Source organism: Myotis davidii, unplaced genomic scaffold, assembly GCF_000327345.1.
Source record: "Myotis davidii unplaced genomic scaffold, ASM32734v1 scaffold743, whole genome shotgun sequence".
NCBI lineage: Eukaryota > Metazoa > Chordata > Mammalia > Chiroptera > Vespertilionidae > Myotis > Myotis davidii.
The window spans coordinates 1,571,351-1,584,899 of record NW_006296221.1 but is presented as its reverse complement, the minus strand read 5'-3'; the positions used below and the strand labels follow the sequence as shown (position 1 = coordinate 1,584,899).

Here is a 13,549-nt window from a genome sequence, read left to right as displayed (position 1 = left end):
TTAAACACGGCAGAGTAGAAAATCCTAAACTTTGCCCCGGCTGCTGTGGCTCAGTTGGTTGAGCAGCATCCCATGCACTGAGGCCACTGGTTTAGTTCCTGGTATGATTCCCATTAGGGGCACATGCCCAGGTTGCGGGCTCGATCCCCAGTAAGGGGTGTGCAGGAGGCAGCCAATTGATGTTTCTCTCTCTCCCCCTCCCCCTGTCACTTTAAAATTAATAAAAACATTTATAAACAAAGGAAATTCTACGGTTTTTTTCTGATACTCTTAAAATTTTGGGGCTCAAAAGGAGAATTCTGACATAGTCTTTCTGATGATACAGAGTTAGATCTTGACTCTTCTGAATTATAGGATTTTGTTTTTTGAACTGGGAGGTACTGCTTTATTTATTTTTTTTATTTTTTTAAAATATATTTTATTGATTTTTTAGAGAGAGGAAGGGAGAGGGATAGAGAGTTAGAAACATAGATGAGAGAGAAACATCGATTAGCTGCCTCCTGCACTCCCCCCATTGGGGATGTGCCCGCAACCAAGGTACAGGCCCTTGACCGGAATTGAACCTGGGACCTTTCAGTCCACAGGCCGATGCTCTATCCACTGAGCCAAACCAGCTAAGGCCTGCTTTATTTTATAAAAAGTTTTTTTTACATGAGGTATAATTGGCATATAACATTAGTTTCAGGCATACAACATAATAATTTGGTATTTATGCACACTGCGAAATGATCACAATAAGTCTGGTTATCATCCATTATATATACAAAGTTATACAAATATATATGTATTTTTTTTGTAATGAGATTTTTTTAAGGTTTACTCTCTTGCACTACAATGTTATTGATTGTAGTCAACATGGTATGCATTAAGTCCTCATGATTTATGTATTTTTGTAACTGGAAGCTTGTACCAGGGAAGGACTGATTTATCTTTTTTAAAAGAAGTAAGTATGAAGAAGGTAAAGGGATTAAGAAGTACAAATTGGCCATCAAAAATAGTCATGGGGATGTAAAGTACAACATAGTGAATATAGTCAATCATTGTGGTAACTCCGCATGATGTCAGGTGGGTACTAGACTTATTGGGGTAATTACTTCGTAAGTTATGTAAATATGTAAACAGCCCTAGCTGGTTTGGCTCAGTGGATAGAGCATTGGCTTCAGACTGAAGGGTCCCGGGTTTGATTTCGGTCAAGGGCACATGCCAGGGTTGTTTGCTCAATCTCCAGTAGGGGTTGTGCAGGAGGCAGCCGATCAATGATTCTCTCGTCATTATTTCTATTTCTCTCTCCCTCTCCCTTTCTTTCCAAAATCAATACAAATATATTTAAATAAATAAATAAATATGTAACCACTATGCTATATATCTGAAACCAATGTAATATTGAATGTCAGCTGTAATTAAAAAATACTTAAAAGGTTTTTAAAAAAAAAATTTTAAATAAGTGCATCTAATTGTGACTCACTTTATTATTTTGATTTTGCAGCTTGAAACCAATCTGTTGTACTCTTTCTTACCTGAAGTAACTCGGATGGCCAGAAAGTTTACTCACATTTCAGCTCTTTTGCAGGTATTTATTTATAGCTTGTTTTATGTGACTATTTATTATAAGTTTCTAATGTTCTATAAATAACAAACTTGAAAATATAATTTTGTAAAGCTAACTATCTGTACTACAGGTATCTAGTCTGATAGATAATCTTACAATATCCATTAAAGCAAGAAAAAGAAATGTAATAGAAAATCTCCCATCCATCTCTATTTCTCCAAAAAAAAGAGAGAAAAGTAGTTTAAATCGTTTTAAATATTCCCAGAAATAAAATAATATCTTGGAATTTTTAAAGTTTTATTGTAAAGAAAGTATTATGGAAAACAGTCACCTTATCAGTTAGCTTTGGTACTTAATAAATAGCCCCTGATTCTGTAGGTTGGTGTCTCAGTTGACAGTTCGGTCTGGGCTCAGATGGGAGGTTCTGTTGATCAGGACCAGGTTCAGCTCATTTCGGCTGGGCTTGGTCTTGCATTGGGTAGTCAGCTGGCTGATCTAGGTGTCTCTGAGCTGTGATGGTTTGTCTGTGCTTCACCTTCTCATCTCACAGCGGGCTAGCCAGGCTTGTCCATGAAATAGTGGCAGAGGCAGGGGTGTCAAGAATGCAAGAGGAGGTGTACAAAGCCTTTTAAGGCCTCGGACCCACAGTGTCACTTCTGCTTTGTGTTGGTCACAGCAAGGTACAAGGCCAGATTTAAGGGCTAGAGACATCCACTCTGTCTGGATAGAGGAGCTACGTGGAATTGTAGCCTTTTTTTTTTTCCTTTTTTTTTTTTCAGTCTCCCACACTCACTAATTGACTTGATGTCAAAGATTTCGGGAGATCAAAATCTTTTTAAAGATCCTATTTGAACATTGAATAGCTGACCAAACCAGCATTTTGACAGTTTGTGTCTGTAAGACATACATGTCAAAAGCTGGAGGACATTTGTTTTATCATATAAAAACTTAATTTAGGAATGTTGGATAGTGAAGTGATTACCAAATGTTAGCTACAGTCTTTTTCTCTGGCTTAACTGAGTTAAAAGTGATTGAAAGTAAATTCTGGATTTCCTTGAGACAATGGACAGTAAGAAGCACACGTTATTTAGTTAGCATATTGAGTTAAATACTTCTTACCATATTGATGTTTCCTTCTTTTTGTTAATAGTATGTAAATTTGTCACTAACATGTATGTGTGAAGCCTGGGAAGAAATACTGATGCAGATGGATTCTCGTCTCACCAAGTTTGTGCAGGTAATGTGCCTGTGCCTCCTACACAGTGAAGAATGCTTGATGTCCTTATTCATGTTACAAGGTGCATGAGAAAGATCGGTCTGATTTGAAAAAGGCTAAGATCAGGTTTTCTTTCAGATGTCTTGGTTTAACCTCAGGCTGTTTTCTCAGAGAGAAAGGACTGTCTTCCCATTGGCATAGCTTAGGTGGGGACAGGATGGTGAAGTGGGGCGGGTGGGGCTTGGGGAATAAGGACAGCTGGTGGAAGAGCTGATTGGCTGTTTCCCAGTAACTGACAGGTACACAGTCCATTTGAGGGAAGGTTAAGGAAAAGGAAGGGAGTCATGTGCCTGTAGTTTTGAATCAATATGCTTATAATTTAAAACCTATGTATTATTTTATCCACTTCGTTTAGGAAAAGAACACAACCACATCAGTGCAAGATGAATTCATGCACTTGCTGTTGTGGGGGAAAGCTAGGTAATAAACTCATGTTTGGTACTTCTGCTTTTTCTTCCTTTTTAAAGTACTTTTTTATTTCAAAAAATATTCATTGTAAAAATATTTTAAAATTCTGGCACACAAGACAAAAGGTAGTATATATCTTTTCCTAGGCTTTTCTGTGGACATGTACATTTTTATGTAAATGTGATCATTTTGTATGTGTATAAAAATTTAATAATTTTTATATAGCTAAATTAGTTTTTTTCTTTGATAGTTTTGCCTTAGCATTATTCTTAAAAAGACTTTTCGCATCTGATGAGTATTCAAAGATTGATGTGTGTTTTCTTCTGCATCTTTTTATGGTTTATCTTTTATTTCATTTACATGTCGCAGATGTGATTTATTTGGTTATACGTATGAATATTATACGTTCTCCTCACTGCGTTGAAATGCCACTTTAGCATAGAGTACCTCCTCACATACGCTGACTTTATTGTTTCCTTTTACCAGTACAACAGACGCTTGATTGTTGCTGGGCTGTTTCTTTTTGTTTAAAAATCTTGTTCATTATTTTAAATTTAAAAGGTGTAAGACTTAAAAACACTTTCTTTTTCATTGTAGTGCTGAACTTCAGACCCTCTTAATGAACCAGTTAACAGTGAAGGTGTGTGTGGTTAAAGTGTCCTAGTGTTTCAGTGGCTATGAACACAGTCTTAATTTTTTTTTTTTTAGAATGGCATATCGTATCTTGCTTGCATATTAAATATATTTTCTTCTCTTAATTAGGGCTTGAAAAAGCTTGGCCAGTCTATAGAGTCCTCATATTCCAGTATACAAAAATTGGTTATAAGTCACTTACAGAGGTATGAAGGTTTTGTAGAATTTTTTGGTATTGTATTTGCATGTACTGGGTGTTGGTCTTCTTTCTATCTTCTTTCTCATCATCATCTGTCATTCTTTTTTTGAGCCTTTTCTAGTGAAAATTACTGCATTGGTATTTGAGGCGAGTCTTGGAATACCCAAGATAAAAGAAATCAGTCCTGTAATTCTGCTTTATGAACTTGTTTTCCAACATCTTTTCACGGGCTAGGCCCTGGCTGGGCTGTTTCCTCACCCAACAATGAAGCATATTTTGAATAGGGCATTTACCCCTTTTTGAGCAGTGAATTAAAGTATGTTTGTGTATCATTTTTAAGTTTACACAGCATGTTATGTACTTTGGCATTTAATACCTTGGAAAGGTGTTGATTAGATTACCCTCGTTTTACATAAGAAGAAACAAATGCTTCTTATTTCATGACCAGAATGGTCATGGCTGGTCCAGCGTTACCAAGTGTCAGAGCTGGACTTTCTCCCTGATCTCCGAGTCCCTGCTGCTGCTCTCCACAGCCTCTCAGCGAATCAGTGGACAGGCTGATGCACGCGCTCAGTGTTTGACTTAAATTTTGATAAATCCCTTTATGCTGAGTCCCCTAATCCTTCATCACCTTTCCCTTGGATCCCTGCAAGTACCCTTTGGACTGGTCTTCACCAGTCTGCACTGTGCCCCTCAAACGTATTCCCCGTGGTGGGTCTGAATATTTAGGAATGTTCAAGCAAGGTAAACGTTCAAGGAACATGGGCCTGATCATGTTACTCCTGCTTAAAAACTCCCAGTGCCTTCTCATTCCCAAGGCCTTCGCATGGCCTTCGCACACCTGCCTCTGCTGCACCCACACTGATGGCCTCAAACTTGACGTTTTTATCTCCTCCCTAATGCTTTCATGCATCACTTTCTGGAACATTCTCAGCCTGCTCTTCACTTGGCACTTTAGCTCAACTATCACTTGTTCAGAGAGGCCCACTCTTATCCCCCAGGTTAGATTAGTTTCTTCTGTTACACTGCACCGTGCGCATTTCCTTCAAGGCATTTATGTGGTTGGAATGATGGACTGTCTGATTGTGTGGCAATCGCCATCTTCCCCATTAGACTGTCGGTGCCACGGGGACCCTTCGCTTTCTTCGCCATTATGTTCCCACCGAGTCTAGCACAGTGCCTGTCCTAAATAAAGTTGGAGCTTAATAAATGCTTGCTGAATGTTAAATACAGAGCTCTTGAAGGAACAAGATGATCATATGACTGTCTTAAAAGTGCCAGGAACAGGATTTGATTTTCTTGCAAAATTTAATCATCTTGGTCATATTCTCATCTCAGCAGTTGATGACCAGATGATTCTGCTACAGTTTTTAGTGACAATTTTGAGAAAGAATTATTTCTCTTAGAAAAAAAATTTAAGTTACTTCCAGTTTTTATTTCTGAATATTCAGGAACGTTCAAGCTAGGTAGTAACTGCCTGCCACCTTGCTGATGGCAGTGATGCTAATTTATTTCTGCTCCGTTGTAGTGGCTCAGAGTCTTTATTATACCATCTGAGTGAACTGAAAGGAATGGCTTCGTGGAAGCAAAAATATGAACCTCTTGGATTAGATGCTGCGGGTATTGAAGGTAGTAATTTCATTTTCCAACAGAGTGCATTAAACACACTTTATTTATCTGACAAATGATATTTATTTATTTCCTTTTAGATGCTATTACTGCTGTGGGCTCTTTCATACTCAAGGCAAATGAACTTCTGCAGTAAGTATTGGGGATACCTCGCATCACTGACCTCACACTGTTTCCCCTTTCGCTTACAAATAAGAACCTGGCAAATTGTCGTGATTTTCTTAAAACCATTTTTAAAGTTTTTGTGAAAATTATGCCTTGATTAAAATCAGCCGATAGCACAGTGGTCTCATAACATAAAGCAGTATTGTCCTGTCCCCCTATCCTTATCCCGGCCCTGTCTCCAGGACCTTTTTGCTCTTTATAAGTACTGCTATTTTTAGTTTGTCTGTAGGTTACCTCCATATTTCTAAACTGTATTGATGGTTAGAGAACTTTTTTCCTTAACAAAGGAACTTTTTTTCTCTTTTTTTTCCTTTTGCTGCCGGAGAGTTTTGATCCTAGGTTTTACTAGTTACGGAAAGGTTAATGGTAATGCCCCACCTCTCCAACACTGTTATGAAACTTAAGGCTTGGAAGCTCTTCTGAGGTTTAGGAATGAAACATGCAGTATTATTTGCTTAGAGTAATTATCTTATAGGTGGAAGCTTAAAGAGATTTTTAAATGATATATATTCAGAAACAGTTTCATCAACATGAAGGTGACTTCCACTTCTAATTGTTCATTTTAGGGGTACATTTGTATTAAGCACGAGGAAATTCAATTCTTATGATTCGTTATTGTAAAGACAAACATATTAACTTCCAAAAATAATATTCAGTGATATTGGAGGTGGTGACAGTACAGATTTATAATAATTTTCTGTTGGGGTTGATGTTTTCTCTTTCTGACCATTATTTTTTTTTTAAACGAATAATGCTGAAACCTGATTTTTTTCTTCTTGTTTCTTTTATTTGCAACGTTAGAAAAGGATTTCATGCTTTTACTGAATGCTAGGAGAGACTATTACATTTGTGGCAAGGCTGTTATAACCAGTTAGAATAGGAGTTATTTGTTTTATTTTTGAAAAGAATCAGGATTTGCTCTTTTGAAATTTTATTTTTAGGGGTGTGTGTGTGTGATTTGTAAAATCTGTTCTAAAGGCTTACATGTCATCAGATAGGCTATAACAGGACAGTAAGGATTATTATATGCCACTGTGAAAAATGTTACATGAACCTATGTAATAATTTCATTTTCGATTTATTTTTATCTCTTTAGAGTTATAGATAGCAGTATGAAAAACTTCAAAGCATTTTTTCGGTGGCTCTATGTGGGTAAGTTAAAGCATTCTTGTTATTCTCACACTTTTGTTTTTAAACTGCAGCAATATCAATCTAGAATATTTACTTTAGTAAAATTTCAAATACCTATAAAAGTAGAGAGAATAGTATAAATGAACCCCCTTCACCCTTCACCCAGTTTCAGCTGTTTTCATCACATGGCCAGTCTTATTTCTTTATCCATCCAACCACCCCCATGTCCTCTCAGATGTAACTTGTAGCATTGGTTATCTCTGTCACTCACTGATAATTAGCCTTTGTTTAATGTATTTTTTTAAACCTTATTCAAGGATATGTTTTTATTGATTTTTAGAGAGAGACACAAAGGGGAGGAGAGAGGGAAGGTGGGAGAGAGAAACATCAATGAGAGAGAGAGAGAAAGAGAGAGAGAGGAAGCGAGAAACATCCATGTGAGAGAGAATCATCAGTCAGTTGCCTCCCATATGCACCTGAACCGGAGATCAAACCTACAACCTGGGAATGTGCCTTGACTGGGCGTCAAATCTGTGACCCTTGATGCATGGGATGATGCTCTGACCCACTGAGCAATACCAGCCAGGGCTAATTAACCTTTTTTTTTTTTTTACCTTGTTTAACCCCTTAGGTTAAAATAACATTTTTGAGCCCAGCCAGCATGGCTCAGTAGTTGAGCATTGATCTATGAGCCATGAGTTCATGGTCGATTCCCAGCAGGGCACATGCCCAGGTTGCAGGCTCCATCACCAAGTAGGGGGCATGTAGGAAGCAGCCAATCAATGATTCTCTCTCATCATTGATGTTTCTTTCTCTCCCTCTCCCTTGCTCTGTGAAATTAATAAAAAGGTATTAAAAATTTTTTTTGAATCCCTGTTATGTATTAGGCATTGTTAGGTGTTAGAATTAATAGAAAAATAAGACACAGCCTGTGCCCCGAGTAGCTTATCTCCTGTTCTATACTTTGGTTTTCCGTCTCTAGATCTATGTAGTCCATATGGTAGCCAGTAGCCACATGCAGCTATTTAAATTAGTTGAAGTTATGTAAAATTTTATATTCAGTTCCTTCGTCATGCTAGACCAGTGATAGCGAACCTATGACACGCATGTCAGAGGTGACATGCGAGCTCATTTTTTTGGTTGATTTTTCTTTGTTAAATGGCATTTAAATATATAAAATAAATATCAAAAATATAAGTCTTTGTTTTACTATGGTTGCAAATATAAAAAAATTTCTATATGTGACACGGCACCAGAGTTAAGTTAGGGTTTTTCAAAATGCTGACACGCCGAGCTCAAAAGGTTTGCCATCACTGTGCTAGACACATCTGAAGTGCTCAGAAGCCACATGGTTAGGGGCTGCCGTGTTGGCCAGCACAAACTAGAACATTTCCGTCGTCACTTCCATTGGACAGTGATGCTGTAGCTAAATAGAATGTGGACACTTGTGGCCTTTTTTTTTTTTTAATCATCACACGATCTTTGTATTTGTAGGTAATTAACATACTTATTGATATTGAAAGTTTTAATGTTCACTTTACAGCGTGTGCATATTTTATTGAGGCCCATTTGTACTGTTATTTTTGTGACCTCTTCTTAAAACCTTTGAAGTAATCCAGCATACATTTTCTTCCAACATATGCAAAATTTAGTTATAAATAGAATTTATCCCCTATTTGTTAACAACTGCGCAAACCTTCAATTCTGATATTTGAAGACAAACTTCATACTTGTCAGCCTAATGTAATTGCTTTTGATAAAATAATGTGATCTGCAGATGTTGACATTTATAATTCTTTTATTTTTCTCAAAATCATACCAACGCTAACCAGGATGGGGAGCCAGAGTGTTTCTCAGGCCAGCCTGTTATTTGATCAGAGTCTTTAATTAGAATGAATTACAGAAAACTTAGAAATAACTTTCTTTTATGGAAGTAGGACTTTGTTATTATAATTTTTGGAGTAATTTAGGCAGCTTACATTCTTTTTTTTAAAAAACATATTTAAAAAATATATTTAATGTATTGATTTCAGAGAGGAAGGGAGAAGGAGAGAGAGATAGAAACATCAGTGATGAGAGAGAATCATTGATCGGCTGCCTCCTGCACACCCCCTACTGGGGATCGAACCCGCAACCCAGGCATGTGCCCTTGGCCGGAATCGAAGCTGGGACCCATCGGTCAGCAGGCTGATGCTCTATCCACTGAGCCAAGCCAGCGAGGGTGGCAGCTTACATTCTTACTGCATGTCTCTATGGTAACAAGAAGCGGGATTAGAAGAGCAGTGAATTGCCCATCAGGCCTCGTTAGAGCAGGACGCAGGGGGAAGCACACTGGTTTGGGCACTGGGGCCTCATGGGAATCTGGCTCTGCCACCTTAGCTCTGTAACCTCGGCTTGCTCTTGTGTAAAATGTCACTCTAGCGAAAGCAGGGATTCTTTTATTCGCGGTGTCCCCAGCACCTGTGCTACACTCAATAAATAATTTTGGGAAGGACAATGAATGAATGCGTAGAACTAGAGTATGGCTGGCTTTACCAATAATTTAGAAGTTTGTATTAAAAATAGTTTTAAAATAATCTAGGTTTGCAGAAGCATGTCCAACATGCCTTTTCCTGACCAAACACAAGGAGATCATTCAAATACTGCCAAAGCACAGGCAGCATAAAGTCTTCCTCCACCATGTTTGACCCCCTTTTACCCTTCCTGTAGTTTTTAGAAGAAAGTAAGTTTTTCTTGGTGAAAAGAGGATGTTGAAAATTGAAAATTTGGTCCAGTGAAACACATTAGTCTTGGAAAAGCATCTATAATTAAAATTATGTTTGTAGTTTTCTTTAAAGGTAGTTTTTAAATTTATATTTTCAGCAATGTTGAGAATGACAGAAGACCATGTGATTCCCGAGCTGAATAAGGTAGTATGTAACAGTATATTTCTCTAATGTGTTCTTTATGCCCTGGTGGAGCTCAGCTTTGCTAGTTGTCTTGGTATTCTTATTATACAGTTATTAGTTAATAGGCTGTCAGGCTGTAGACATGAGGCAAATCTTAGTAAGCCTTTGTTTTTTATCTCACAAAATACCTTTATTATGGCTAATCTTAGGAGATTTAACATTCTTAAATCTTAAGTACATTTTTATTTTCCTGGGAAATCTGGTACTTAGATATTCATATTTATTTTCTTTCGACAATCAGGATTGTGAAAAATAGCAGTGAGGTCTCTTTCCAGGAAGATCTTACAGATTAGGTCAAAGTTCCCAAAAGTGCAGCTCACTCATCCTCACCCCTGCCCAAACTGTCCAATCTGAATAGGTAATTTTGAGCCTGAAAAAACAGAGAGCAGTAACATTAGTCTCGGTGGAATAAGTAAGTAAGGGTTGCAGCTTAACACAAAGTAGATCTTCTGTGCTGTGGGTGCCTGGACTTGTCATCCAGGAAGGTTCACAGTTAGCTCTTCTAAGACATCACTCTTACCTTCATATTGGGAGATAAAACATGTTCGTTGTTGGGGGACCTAGATGTGTGCTTTTTGAGGGCTGAAGGACCTGGGAGAGGTGAAGGAAGGGACATTGTGAGAAGCGGAGGCCAGCGCGAAGCACACAGCGCTGGGGAGTGCAGCCCTTAGCTCAGGTGGAGGTGAATTACCTGGCTTACCGTCCCCACTCCCACAGGAGGGACTGCACTGGGCCCAGCACAGGCCTAGCACGGTAAGCAACCTTGGCCAAGAGAATGTCTCTGGCTGTTGGCGTCTCTGATTGGAAAGTGGGCTTAAGGGTTTAATTACAGGCTTCTCAGAACCCGGGAATTTCATATGTTCAGAGTTACGTAATCTGGGCTTCTATTGATATTTCCTCAGTGGAACTTTGTTTATTTGTCTTACGGCTTTTAGGAGATAGTAAAAAGAGTCACATTTATCATTAAATGATATTTCTTTATTGGGAAGCTTTCTTTTATGTTGATTTGTTTTCTTTTTGTTTTTGATAGATGACTCAAAAAGATATCACCTTTGTTGCTGAATTTCTTACTGAACATTTCAATGAGGTAGGAAATTGGTATTTCTGTAATGCTGGTTTTTCTTCTTAATAATTGCAATAGAGCTGGGTAATGGTAAGAAGTGGTCAAATTCAATCCAGTTTAATTGAAGGTCCTTAGCAGTTACGCTTTTTAAAATATCGAGCTAATTAATGGCAGTGTTTATTTATTTCACATATAGCCTGTAAGTTGAACTTTTGTTTGATTGTGTGTCTTACAGTCCATGAAAGAAAAGAGTAACTGCCACTAACAGCTCTCTTAACAAAGTTTTTGGTTTAAATATAAGATTGTGTGTGTGTGTGTGTGTGTGTGTGAGAGAGAGAGAGAGAGAGAGAGAGTTGATTTATTAATTAAACCGTACTTATCCTTTCTAGGCTCCAGACCTTTATAATCGAAAAGGAAAATACTTTAATGTTGAAAAAGTTGGTCAGGTATGGACTTTGCATTTAATTTAGTTTTTTTTCTTTAACTTTTAAAAACTAATTTTAAAACATTAGCAGTGTTAGTCTTTATTACCAAGAGTTTATGGAAAGTAATATAAGGCCAGTTATAGAGTAGCCCTGCCCTTTTAGTGAAATAACTAAAGAGGAGCAGTTTTTAAACTTTTTGGTCTCAGAATCCTTTTACATTCTTAAAATTATTGAGGACCCTAAATAGCTTTTTTGTGGGGTGTACCTGTCAATGGTAAATATTATTAGGAATTAGAAATGAAACAGAATAAAATATTTCTTGATTCATTAAAAAATAACTTATTAAGAATAACAGTTTCATTACATGTTAATAAAAATAATTTCAATGAAAAACAACTATCATTTAGAAAATATAACTTAGTAGATAGTGGCATTGTTTTATAATTCTGCAAGTCTCTGATGTCTGGCTTAATAGGAGACAGCTGGATTATCATATCTGCTTCTGCATTTAATCTGTGATATGTTGTTTTGGTTAATTATATAAAGAATATCTGGCTTCGTACAGGTGTGTGTTTGGAAAGGGAGAAGTATGTTAGTAGCGATTTAGATAATTGTGGGTATTCTCTGATACTGCACCAAATCCTGACAAGTGATGGTATATTAAAGGTTAGTTTCAATGTGGAATCACAATGTGGAATCTAAATTGCATCAGTGGACTTTTCGTTCTCTAATGCACTACAGATCCATTCACCTGCCTGGCACTTTGAATGGGTCTGTCCCCCAGGCGTGATTTTGTAATGTCATGTATTGCCACTAGGAAAATACCAGTTCACTGAGTTCTGCACATCTTCCATATGCTGACACCTTTCTTCATACAGAATCCCAGAGTCGGGTTTCATTACTGTCACCACCGGTCTCATCCATCTTTAAGTCCCGTGAAGCTGTCAATTATACAGTGACAGATACAGGGTTTTCAGAATTTTAATTTTGGCATTGGCAACCAATATCGGCAAGTTGTTTTGTGTAAAGTGACAGTGTCACTTCTTTATTTTCAAAAGATACAGGGTTTTCAGAATTTTAATTTTGGCATAAATGTTTAAATCTCATCATTGGCAACCAATATCGGCAAGTTGTTTTGCGTAAAGTGACAGTGTCACTTCTTTATTTTCAAGAAAATATCTGCCAAGTACCCAAGAATGGATAATTGTCGTTATTTTTGCCATTCTTTCATATAAAAATGGAATTCCATTCACATCAAAAAAGTGCTCGGCTACGTTACAGCTGTGCTGTCCAGTGCGCTCCCTGTTGGTGTGCAAAAGTAGAAGTAACTTACGGATGCTTCCTGGTGCTGTCACACAGGACATTAAAGAGACCTGTACTCCAGGGTTGAGCGTTAATGAAATCAATAATTTCAATAGCTTCATCAGAGATGGTGAAACTGGGGGTGTGTGGCAAAGAGGAAGACAGTGGCCGCTAGGAAGGTTTGGTGCTACTGCTCGACACTTGGTGACGATGCCAGGGATTTTCCTACCTGTGCTTTTGACCATCAATGCAAGTGTCATTCCAGCGAAAGGGCACACAACAGCGTGGCATCACTGTAAGAACAGTACCAACCTCACGAGTCCCTGAAAGCGTCCGTGGGCCACAGGTTGAGAACTACTGCCACAGAGTCGATGGACAGTTGATACTTTTTTCAAATTTATAGACTTACATGGATAAGCTTAAAATATGCTTCATGAAAATAGAACTCAAAATTTAAATTCAATTTACGGCCTGTACGTCTACAGCATTCTGATCTTTAGTCGTTAGCAGTTTCTTTAGTTGCTTGATCACCTCACTGAGAATAACAGCAGGGCACTTTCCAAGAGGACTTGGCAGTAAAACAGACTAACTTATTACGTAGAAGAATGTTAAATGTAAACAGTTTGAAGCCTGATTTTAAATTCTGTGTTCGCAGTACTTGAAGGATGAAGATGACGACCTGGTGTCACCCCCTAACACAGAAGGAAACCAGTGGTATGACTTCCTTCAGAACAGCAGCCACCTGAAAGGTAGTGCACGGGCCCAGGAGGTGTTGGCCAGCGTGTTTATTATTTGAGACCAGTGCACCCACTCACAGTTCT

The 13,549-nt window shown here is 37.9% G+C and overlaps 1 protein-coding gene across 3 annotated transcripts in view; it reads left to right on the top strand.

The window, feature by feature from the left end:
- Positions 1 to 13,549, top strand: part of ANAPC4 (anaphase promoting complex subunit 4) — a 31,864-nt gene that overhangs the window by 10,284 nt on the left and 8,031 nt on the right. For 2 of the 3 annotated variants that reach the window (XM_006771038.2, XM_015568695.1), the window contains exons 9-20: positions 1,487 to 1,570; positions 2,700 to 2,786; positions 3,181 to 3,245; positions 3,831 to 3,873; positions 3,996 to 4,072; positions 5,594 to 5,694; positions 5,775 to 5,826; positions 6,956 to 7,011; positions 9,853 to 9,899; positions 10,969 to 11,025; positions 11,391 to 11,447; positions 13,384 to 13,477. In XM_006771038.2, coding sequence (XP_006771101.1) covers positions 1,487 to 1,570; positions 2,700 to 2,786; positions 3,181 to 3,245; positions 3,831 to 3,873; positions 3,996 to 4,072; positions 5,594 to 5,694; positions 5,775 to 5,826; positions 6,956 to 7,011; positions 9,853 to 9,899; positions 10,969 to 11,025; positions 11,391 to 11,447; positions 13,384 to 13,477 — 820 coding nt within the window. The remainder of the gene's footprint in view (positions 1 to 1,486; positions 1,571 to 2,699; positions 2,787 to 3,180; positions 3,246 to 3,830; positions 3,874 to 3,995; positions 4,073 to 5,593; positions 5,695 to 5,774; positions 5,827 to 6,955; positions 7,012 to 9,852; positions 9,900 to 10,968; positions 11,026 to 11,390; positions 11,448 to 13,383; positions 13,478 to 13,549) is intronic. The other variant, XM_015568694.1, reaches the window with a different exon arrangement.